The sequence below is a fragment of the Triticum aestivum genome, chromosome 3B (assembly GCF_018294505.1).
Source record: "Triticum aestivum cultivar Chinese Spring chromosome 3B, IWGSC CS RefSeq v2.1, whole genome shotgun sequence".
Lineage (NCBI taxonomy): Eukaryota > Viridiplantae > Streptophyta > Magnoliopsida > Poales > Poaceae > Triticum > Triticum aestivum.
Genome location: NC_057801.1, coordinates 184,700,508 through 184,711,959, shown reverse-complemented (window position 1 = coordinate 184,711,959; position 11,452 = coordinate 184,700,508). Strand labels below are relative to the sequence as shown.

General features: G+C 48.2%; 1 protein-coding gene across 1 annotated transcript; it reads left to right on the top strand.

Annotated features, from left to right (window-relative positions):
• Nucleotides 1-1,211: 1,211 nt before the first annotated feature.
• Nucleotides 1,212-3,424, top strand: LOC123065190 (cell division control protein 48 homolog D; the record flags this gene model as incomplete). The annotated part of the gene is given in 1 exon segment (XM_044488539.1): nt 1,212-3,424. A coding segment is annotated over 1 exon segment (2,132 nt), but the record flags the coding sequence as incomplete, so codon positions are not given.
• Nucleotides 3,425-11,452: the final 8,028 nt, after the last annotated feature.

The window sequence follows — 11,452 nt, the reverse complement described above, 5'->3', positions numbered from 1 at the left end:
CTCTCTCTCTCTCTCTCTCTCTCTCATCCGATAGTGGCGTGCGTGTGCTCGGTTCAACCGAAAAGTGCAGCTGCACTTTGTAGCATTTAGGTTTTTTGTGTGGCGGTGTTTAGAGGAGGGCATACATTGGTGCCTGAAACATTCATACATTTGTCAACTTTCTATTGGCTGTAAAATTTGAATGATGCCCAATCTCTTTCTAATGCAACATAGATACCCCCTAGATAAAAACAAATTTCAAGGAAAAAATATTCCGAAGAATGTTAGTACTCCGTCCGTCCTAAAATTCTTGTCTTAAATTTATCTAAATACGATGTATCAAGTCACACTTTAGCATTAGATACATCCATAACTAGACGAATCTAAGACAAGAATTTCGAGACGGAGGGAGTAATACTCAACGGCAATGTCAAGAAGAATTGAAACATGTCGATGTCGCAATGCCAAGCTGGACGAATCGATCATGTCTGACACCCATCGCTCGTCACGTAGCATCTCCTCCTCGAGCTTCCTGACGCGCACGCCCCTCCCATGCCTCCCCCCTCCTTCTCGCGCGTCTTCGCCGCGGCGGCCTCCAACGCGGTCTCCAGCGCCCATTGTTCGCCATCACGTAGCACTAGCATCTCCCTCTCGAGCTCCCTGATGCGCGCGTCCGTCGCCACGCTCTGCTCCATCTTCTCCCGCACTTCCGCCGCGGCAAGCTCGCCGGCCCTCGCAGCGGCCTCGACGGCAGCCTCGGCCTCCTCCGCGTGCCGTTGGGCCTGGTGCATCAGTGCCACGGCCACGTTACGCTGCAGCACCGCCGATTCGAGGGCGCGCTGGAGGGACGCCACGCGCTCGATGAGTCCCCCGAGTGCCTCGCCGTCGGAGACCGCCTCCTCCTTGGCATCCGACAGCCGGCGACTGAGCGGCTCCGTGTTGTCCGTCTCGCATCGCACTAACGACAGCAGTCTCCTCCTCCTCCAGCACGGACACGCCATTGTTAGCGCAGCCAGGTACAACTGTTCCGAGTTCGAAGGGTTCTTTCGATCCGATCGTGCCAAGGTAGCAGGAAGATAGTAGGAAAAGAGCTAGCGTCCTAGTACGGCACGGCCCACGTACAAAGAGTACGAATATGACGCGAACGATCACGGCCTTCCAACCCGAGTCGGCCGTGCCTTCAATAAAGGGTGCGAACCCCACGTCTCCAGCTCACCACAACACCAACGCAAATCAGCGCTCGACAACATCCAACGAGAGTAGTAATACACCAGAGACGCAGCAAGTCCATCGACCAACGAGAGTTGAAGGCGATGGCTAGCACGGCGGCGTCGAAGAAGGCGGCGAACCGGCTGGTGGTGGAGGAGGCCGCCACCAACGACGACAACTCCGTGTGCAACCTCCACCCGGCCACAATGGAGAAGCTCGCCATATTCCAGGGCGACATCGTGCTGCTCAAGGGCAAACGCAGCCACAACACGGTCTGCATGGCACTGCCCGACGACACCTGCGAGGGGCACAAGCTCAGGATCAACAAGGTGGCCCGCTCCAACCTGCGCGTGCGCATCGCCGACGTCGTGTCCGTGCACCTGTGCCACGACGCCAAGTTCGGCAAGCGCGTGCACATCCTCCCTCTGGACGACACCGTCGAGGGCATCACGGGCAACCTCTTCGACGCCTACCTCAAGCCCTACTTCGTGGACGCCTTCCGCCCGGTCCACAAGGGCGACCTCTTCCTCGTGCGCGGCAGCATGCGGAGCGTCGAGTTCAAGGTCATGGAGATCGACCCCGCGGCGGACTACTGCGTCGTGGCGCCCGACACGGAGATATTCTGCGAGGGCGAGCCCGTCAAGCGGGAGGACGAGGAGAGGCTGGACGATGTCGGCTACGACGACGTGGGTGGCATGGGGAAACCGTTGACTCTGATCAGGGAGCTCGTCGAGTTGCCACTCAGGCATCCGCAGCTTTTCAAGTCCATTGGCGTCAAGCCTCACAGGGGCATCCTCCTCTACGGCCCTCCCGGGTCGGGCAAGACTCTGATCGCCCGTGCGGTGGCCAACGAGACCGGGGCCTTCTTCTTCCTCATCAACGGCCCGGAGATAATGTCCAAGATGGCCGGAGAGAGCGAGAGCAACCTGAGGAAGGCCTTCGAGGAGGCCGAGAAGAACGCGCCCTCCATCATCTTCATCGACGAGATCGACTCCATCGCTCCTAACAGGGAGAAGACTCACGGCGAGGTTGAGAGGCGCATCGTCTCCCAGCTGCTGACTCTGATGGACGGCATGAAAGCCCGCGCGCACGTCATTGTCATGGGCGCCACAAACCGTCCCAACAGCATCGACCCCGCCTTGAGGCGCTTCGGGAGGTTCGATCGTGAGATCGACATTGGCGTGCCGGACGAGGTCGGGCGTCTCGAAGTGCTCCGCATCCATACCAAGAACATGAAGCTGGACGAGGACGTCAACCTTGAGGTGGTTGCCAAGGATACGCACGGCTACGTCGGCGCCGACTTGGCCGCGCTCTGCACTGAGGCGGCGCTGCAGTGCATCAGGGAGAAGATGGACGTGATCGACTTAGAGGACGATACCATTGATGCCGAGATCTTGAACTCCATGGCCGTCACCAATGACCACCTTAAGACGGCTCTCGTGGGCACCAACCCGTCTGCACTACGTGAGACCATTGTCGAGGTGCCCAACGTCACCTGGAATGATATCGGCGGCCTCGACGGCGTCAAGAGGGAGCTGCAAGAGACCGTTCAGTACCCGGTGGAGCACCCGGAGAAATTCGAAAAGTTCGGCATGTCACCGTCCAAGGGCGTCCTCTTCTACGGGCCACCGGGATGTGGAAAGACCTTGTTGGCGAAGGCGATCGCCAACGAGTGCCAGGCCAACTTCATCAGCATCAAGGGGCCAGAGCTGCTCACCATGTGGTTCGGCGAGAGCGAGGCCAACGTGCGCGAGATCTTCGACAAGGCGCGTCAGTCTGCGCCGTGCGTGCTCTTCTTCGACGAGCTGGACTCCATTGCTACCCAAAGGGGCGGCAGAGTGGGCGACGCCGGTGGCGCGGCGGACAGGGTCCTGAACCAGCTGCTCACTGAGATGGACGGCATGAACGCCAAGATGACTGTCTTCATCATCGGCGCTACCAATAGGCCGGACATAATTGACTCGGCGTTGCTCCGTCCCGGCCGCCTGGACCAGCTTATCTACATCCCCTTGCCGGACGAGGCCTCGCGGCACCAGATCTTCAAGGCCTGCCTCCGGAAGTCTCCCGTGGCCAAGGACGTCGACCTCGGTGCACTCGCTAGGTTCACCGCCGGCTTCAGCGGCGCCGATATCACAGAGATCTGCCAGAGGGCGTGCAAGTACGCCATCAGAGAAGACATTGAAAAGGACATGGAGAGGCAGAGGATGGGGAAAGACACCATGGAGGTGGACGGCGGTCAGGAAGACGAGGTGGCTCAGATTAAGGCGTCTCACTTCGAGGAGTCGATGAGGTACGCGAGGCAGAGCGTGAGCGATGCTGACATCAGGAAGTACCAGGCGTTCGCGCAGACGCTGCAACAGTCTAGGGGGTTCGGCACCGAGTTCCGCTTCCCAGCGCAGCCACAGGCGGCAGAAGCTGCTGTCCACACCTCCGCGGCAGCTGCTGCTGATGAGGATGAAGACGATCTTTACAAGTGATCCAGTAACCATTGTTAGAAACTGAAGTACTAGAATATTATTGTAGACTCTTTCTGTTATATATTTCCTCTTCGTTGATCACTTTGTATTGTTGATTCCTTTCATGTACTATATAATTTTCGTTCTTAAGAACTAAGAACTTGCATCATATAAATGCAGTTCGTGAATTAGAATCTCATTATTGTCGCAAAAGAAAGCGTGCGTGATTTCGTGTTATTTTCGGGCAGTGAAGTGAAATTAGCCTAAGCTGTCAACTGAACCGTCCCTCTGCTCCTGCACAAGATTTGGAGGATCCTCTGTTATTTTCATTTGTCAGACACTGATATGCTTGATTTACTTAGTACTCCCTCCGTAAACTAATATAAGAGCGTTTAGATCACTACTTATAGTATTCTAAATGCTTTTATATTAGTTTACGGAGGGAGTAATTGAGTAGATGCAGTCTAGAACAGACGAGTCAAGGAAAAGAGTAGCCTGGGGGTGTCTAGTTATCAGTTATGTGTTTTTCCATTTGGTTTAGGTCGTTTTTTATGTCCAGTCAGTTTGTGACACATGTATTGTTGTAATTTCAGTCAATGCTCAGTCTGAAAAAAGTCTGTTTTACATCCCGTTTCAGGTCGAATTCTACCTTCCCGTTTTGGACCTTTAAGCAAATGTTTGCACTCAGCCTGTCCCCTAACTGGCCCTTGCAAAAACCTATTACCATCCCACACAGACAACAACAATCTGCTACTTAGATGGTGTCGAAGACAATCATCATATTCACTTCATTCAGAGTGTTGTTCCTGATGGTGATCAGAACTGCTGCGCCAACCCCTAAGAAGAGAGGAATGAAAGACTGAACATGACTAAGAGCTAGACTCTAGCTGACTGACTGATAGCTTAGCCAGGTCATAGAGGAAATGAAGAAGAAAGGAAAGCTGACTCCCATATGAACTATCAAAGAGCTACACTAGGCATATGGAAACACAAAAGTGTCGAATAACTGAACTATATGTCTTCTGTAGAATAACTGAACCCGGAGGGACAAACTGGAAATCAGTGGCAATTTGAAATGAATGAAAAAACCTATTCTGGTAAAAACTGAATGAAAATACATGGCAGACAAGACTGACAAACTCCTATACCCCTCACCAGTCACCACCTCAATCTAAGACTGACAACAAAAAGCACATAAATGGAAACTGACTCCCTAGGTGACACGGGGGGCGATCGCGCCGCCGGCCCTAGGCCGCCACCCTCGTCTCCTCCCTCCTACTGCCGCCTGAGGTCGTGCCGGCGAAGCCTGGCCTGTGATGGCGGCGGCGGGGCCTTCTCCCTTGCGCGGTGGTGGCGAGATCTCCTGGCGGCGGCGGCGCATGGTACAGCGGTGATCCAGCGGCAAGGAGCGGCGGGATCCCGGCGGCGACAGGGGAGGCGCGACCTCCCCGTGGCAGAGGCGCCCCTGTGGTGGCGGCCGGGATCCTGGGTCTCGCCTTGCCCAGATGGGCTTGGGTGGACCGGTGGTTTCGGTGTGCATCTACAGGCAAGCGTGGTGGGCCTGACGGTGCCGGCTGTAGGCACTGTGGTGGTGCCATGGTCGGTCAGGCAGCGGCGTCCTGGATCCCTTTCGTCCAATCCCAGCAGAGATGGCGGCGGTCCATGCACAAGATGCTTGATGGAGGCTCTTCGAACAGATATGGGTGAAAACCTGGTCTCGGCTAGCTGCCAAGGCCGGCGGTGGCGGTGTTGTCTGCGTCGTTCACTTCTTGAAGGCATCGCCCTGGAGAAGTTCAAAGGCACTCTCTGCTACCTCCGGGGGAAACCCTAGATCAGTAGATCGGATGACGGCGGCGCTCTGGTGTCGTTTCCCCCTTGGGGGCGTCATTCTTGGAGGTGTACACGTGTTCGAGGGACCAGTGGACGGCTTCTTTGGTGGAGCGGTGCTTCATCTTACACATTGAGGGTGGCGGATCTCAGCGGCGTGGCGCAGTGGAGACTCGGCGTCCGATGCGCGGAGATGGACTCGCACAGGAGAAAGACGTTGTCTGGTGTCATGGTGGCATCGATGGTACAGAGGCCTGGCAAGGTCGGTGCGTTAGTTTCTGCTCTAAAGATGGATTGGTGGAAGACGGCGGCGATGACACATGAGAGTGCTTCAGATCGGTTTATACCCCAAACCCAGTATGTGGCTTGGTCGGGGCCTCCGGATTTAGATGTTAGGCTTTCGTGGGATGTTTGTCTGGTATTAGACTCGGGCTATCGGCACCTCTTCATCAAGTGGATAGGAGTAGCGACAGTTGTTGCTACGCTTGTAGCTTTAGATGACTTATGTACTATTTTGTAAGGTCTTTGTAAATAATTAATAAAATGGCTGCATACATCGCCCAGAGGCCGGGGGTAATGCTCCTTTTCTAAAAAAAAATGAAAACTGAAGAGTTGATGGCTGAATGAATGGACATAGACAAACTGAAGAAGAAAACTGATCTTCTCTCTTTTTTTCCGGGAAACTGATCTTCTCTCCATGTTCAACGAATACTCAGGAAGAATGAAGTACCGAAGAACTCCAGGATGCATCTCATGCACGAACTTGAAATAATTTGTTGACCATTGTCTTCAGAAACTTCCAACGAGCCATAAGAAATTTTTGATACTGATCTACCACATACTGGTAATGCAATTGTCAAATGACAATGAAAACTGGAGTAAATAACTAAAATGATAATTAGAGTATAACAATTATTGTTAGCTGCATCTGCATGCATACATTCATGCTCTCGTTCCCCTCCTTGCATGTATGTTTCTGTTGGCTAATTGGTTACTGACGAAGAAACTTAGTGTGCACTAAAGACTAAAGAGTTGTACTCGTACTACCAAAAACTAGGTGGATGATTGACCTTAGCCTCACATTTTTAAACACACACATACACACCATGGTGACGAGGCACGTGGATAAAGTATTTTGTTGGTGAGATGCTTACCAGTTTAGCCATCAGAATATACAGGGCTTTGGTTTTTGCTGCTACTGCCTGTAGCCACTAAAAAGTAACACCGCTTGAGCCCTGCCGGCAACAGGCAGCTCCTTCTTGGCTGCTACAGCCACTGGAAGTGACACCACTGTCAGCGGTCTTGTACTGAAATGATAAATGAATATAGACTGAAAACACAATCAGAAAACTCATAAACTGAATATTGTCTGGAGGATGCCAGTGACACCCCCATTCAATCTGGAAAATGAACACCTTAAAAATACGAAACTAAAATGGAAATTTTCCGAAAACTTGCTAAACTAGATAACTAACCTACCTATGTGGTAACTCAAAAAACTGAAGAAAATGACACCTAACACTGAAAACTACTGACTGCACATATAACTGTCTAACCCCCAAAAAAATGCTATCTGCCATCAGCCATCGGCATATTCTTGTTTTTTTTATTAACAAACTCTTAAGCTAAAAAATCCCAGGAATGCTAGTTTGATTTTGAAGAAAAGGGAAGAGAAAGTTATAGAAATAAAGAGTGATTCTAAAACTTGGACTGAAGAATGAGAGTAGTTCATAACTAAAGAATGATATAAATTATTTAAAGCATATTCTTGTTTTTTTATTAACAAACTCTTAAGCTAAAAAATCCCAGGAATGCTAGTTTGCTTTTGAAGAAAAGGTAACAAAAAGTTATAGAAATAAAGAGTTGTTCTGAAACTTGGACTGGAAATGAGAGTAGTTCAAAACAAAAGAATGAAATAACTTATTAAAGCAAAAAATAGTGACTAAGAAACAGATTTTTACTAATGTAATGATTGACTGAACATTTACTAAGAAAAACAAAGGGGCTTAAAATCTGGATACTAATGAAAAGATAACCCGAACTGAACAAAATGACACCTAACACCGAAACTAAACATGAAACTGAACAAAATGACACCTAACCCTAAAAGTGCGGACGAAAACTGATGAAATTGAGAAAAAGCTGAAGGGAAGAGTCAATGAAAAATGAATAATTGATAAAATTGAGAGAAAGCAAAAGGAAAGATTGACTGAAAACTCAAGAAGATGACTAAATAGTTGAAAGACAGAGAATGAAGCAAGCAAAACGCCAAAGGAAGTTACTAAAGTGAAAAACAAACATCGACTGAAGAAAACAAAATGCTGAAGGAAATAAATGAAGAATAAACAAACTGAATAAAAAAATGAAGAAGCAAATGGCTGAAGAAATACTGAAATAAATGTCAGAACAAAGAATAAAGGGACTAGAGGAAAAAAATGAAGAATGAAGAATGAAAGGAGAAAAATGACAAGAAAAAGAAAGGATTAAATGAAAAGTTCTTAATAAACAGAATGAGAAAAATGAGAAGGACTAAACAAAGAAAGGGAGAACAGCCCCAAGACTAACGAAAGTGAATGAAATAAAAAAGAGTGAATGATTGCTCAAAAGGACTCTGATGAAACAGCGACTGGGGACTAAGAATATACTTTTCTTCGGTGACTAACATGGTAAAAAGAGACACTGAAAAAACTGAGAAGAGAGACATTGATTATTCAGAATAACACCGAAGAAGAAAGAAAGATAAATGAATACTAACAATGTAATTTTTCATCAATGAATATGAAGACTGATTGAAGAATGAATTAACACACAAGCAAATGAGCAACTATATATAAACATGACTCAAGAGATTCTTAGTGTGAAATTGGGTAGTAGGAAGGGCAGGAAGGTTGGCATATAATGGACAGAAAACTGAAGAAACAAATGGACATGCATTTTCAATGCTAAGTGTGCTTCTGAATCTAAATACTAAAGGCTAGTTTCAGATGTGGATAAATGATAATGAAGAACTAAATAACAGGAAATGAATAAATTAAGTTGATGATAAACAAAGTTGCAGGGAAACTACATATGGTTGCATGATCGATTGTTGGCAGAACGCCAACACACTACAAAACGCAATCCACCACAAATTCTTCAGAACTAAATGAGCAAATTCCCTCTAATCTCCCCTCTGATCTATGGCATAAGTGTAGATATCCCTCATCAAATCTTCCTTCTTACAAACAACCAAACAAATGAAGGGTAAATAGACTGAACCGCCAAATACTAAGAATGGCACTCACAAATGATGATCCAGCCTGAAAAATCAGCATTGGCGAACAAACACGACATCAAAGCAACAAACTAGTATCTTCAATGTGGTTATGAAAATAATTAATTAGTTTTGGAGCATTCATCTGTTAGAAAACGTGAGGAAGAGAGAATGACCGAACAGTTTTCTGTATTGAGGAGGAGAGAGAGATATACAAGGTTACATGGGCCTGGGCCTCACTCTAGACTATGGGCCTGGGCCTGTACAAGACAAACACAACATACTTCACTCTAGACTATGGGCCTGGGCCTGTACAAGACAAACACAACATATATACTTAACACCCCCCCCCTTCAAACTTAAGGTGGGTCAGGAGCATCTGATACACCAAGTTTGAGAGCGTGAAACCTATGCTGATCTCTAGTTTGTGCCTTGGTGAAGAAATCTGCGACTTGAAGCTCTGATGGGACATATTGTAGCTTAACAGTGGATTGTTGACAATGAGATCGAGTGAAAAATGCATCCACACCAATGTGTTTGGTCAACTCATGCTTGACTGGGTCATTAGCAATCTGAATAGCAGCAGTGCTGTCACAAAGAAGAGGTGTTGGTGTATGGCATAAGACACCAAGATCATCCAATAGCCAGCGAAGCCATACAATCTCTGCTGTAGTAGTAGAGAGAGCCCTAAGCTCTGCCTCGACGCTGGAGCGAGACACGGCAGTTTGCTTCTTTGATTTCCATGCAATGAGAGATGTACCAAGAAATATGCAATAGCCAGTGACCGAGCGATCGACGATCAATAGGATCACTCGCCCAAGTGGAATCAGAGTAAGCATGAAGCTGGAGCTGACTGGAATTAGCATAGAACAAGCGGCGAGATGTAGTTCCCCTTAAATACCTAAGGACTCGGAATAGGTGACCATGATGAACTGAGGTGGGAGCACAGACAAATTGACTGAGAATATGGACTGCATGTGCGATGTCAGGTCTGGTCACTGTGAGGTACACTAGACTGCCGACAATGTGACGGTAGCGAGAGGGATCCTCAAGAGGAGTGCCATCAGTAGGACGCAACTGCAGATGAAGCTCCATAGGTGTAGCAGCAATGCGCGTGTCAGTGAGACCTGAGCGAAGAATCAAATCCTGAGTGTACTTTTGCTGGGAGATATAGTAACCATCATTGGTGTGCTCAACCTCAATCCCGAGAAAATAGCTGAGAGACCCCAAATCTGACATCTTGAATTGTTCACTCAATTTTTTCTTAACAAAATCAATATACCCAACATCATCTCCAGTGATCAACATGTCATCTACATAAAGTAGAAGCAATGTACGGCCATGATTAGATGTATGAATGAAGAGTGCAGGGTCATGTTCGCTAGGAGAAAAACCGGCATCTTGAATCACAGAACTGAACCGCTCAAACCAGACACGAGGGGCTTGCTTAAGCCCATAAAGAGCCTTTCGAAGACGACAAACATGACCTAATGGAACCTTGATACCTGGAGGTGGCTGCATATAAACCTCCTCATGTAAATCACCATGAAGGAAGGCATTCTTCACATCCATGTGGTAAATTTTCCATGACCGAGTAGCAGCCACAGCAATTAGAGTTCGAACTAAAGTCATGTGAGCAACAGGAGCAAACGTCTCATCATAATCTTTCCCATGAGACTGCTGAAAACCTCTTGCAACAAGGCGGGCCTTGTAGAGTTCCACAGAACCATTTGACTTGGTTTTAACCTTATACACCCATTTGCAAGTGATAGGGACTGAACGAGGAGGTAATGGTACCAAATCCCATGTACCAGTACGCTCTAAGGCTGCAAGCTCCTCAGACATAGCCAGTTGCCACTCAGGTGACACTACTGCCTCCTGATAGGTACTAGGCTCAGAAACAACCCCTGCATACAAGTCCTTGTATCGCGTTGCTAGAGAAGAGCCGTCAGTGCAAGGATCAGTAGTACTGGCTGGAGGAGTAGAAGACAAAGGCATAGATGACTGCGTGTCACATGGAACTTTAGAACAACGAGTGTAATGGAAAGTACTGGCTGGAGGAGTAGAATAACGACGAGTGTAATGGAAAGGAAGACTATCTAGAGGTGGAGCTAGTGGAAGAGAGAAAGGAGCTGGTGAGGAAGGAGATGAAACATGTGGTGGAGATGGTTCTGATGTTAGGACAGAGGAAGGTTATTCAGCTCTGGACTCATCTAAAAAGATAGGTGGAAGTGAAAGAAACGAGGTAGACTCTAAAGAAGTTGAGGATGATGGTTTAGTGGAAGGGGAATAGAATAAGGGTTGATCCTCAACAAAAGTGACATCGCGAGAAAAGCGAATGCGGCGAGCAGAAGAATCATAGCAACGGTAGCCCTTATGTTCAAGACTATATCCAAGGAAGACACACTCAGTAGACTGAGCAGTCAACTTGGTACGCTCACGAGGTGCTAAAAGAACATAACAAGTACAACCAAAGACACGGAGGGGTCATACGTGGGAGGAGAACCTAACAAAACCTCACCAGGACACTTGCCCTCAAGGTGAGTAGAAGGTTGGAGATTGATAAGATAAACAGCAGTTGAGATAGCTTCACCCCAAAAATGAGTGGGGACAAAGGAAGAAATCAGAAGGGTACGAGCTGTCTCAACAATATGGCGATGCTTACGCTCAGCAACGCCATTCTGAGCATGGGCGCTAGGGCATGAAAGCTGAGGGAGAGTACCCTCAG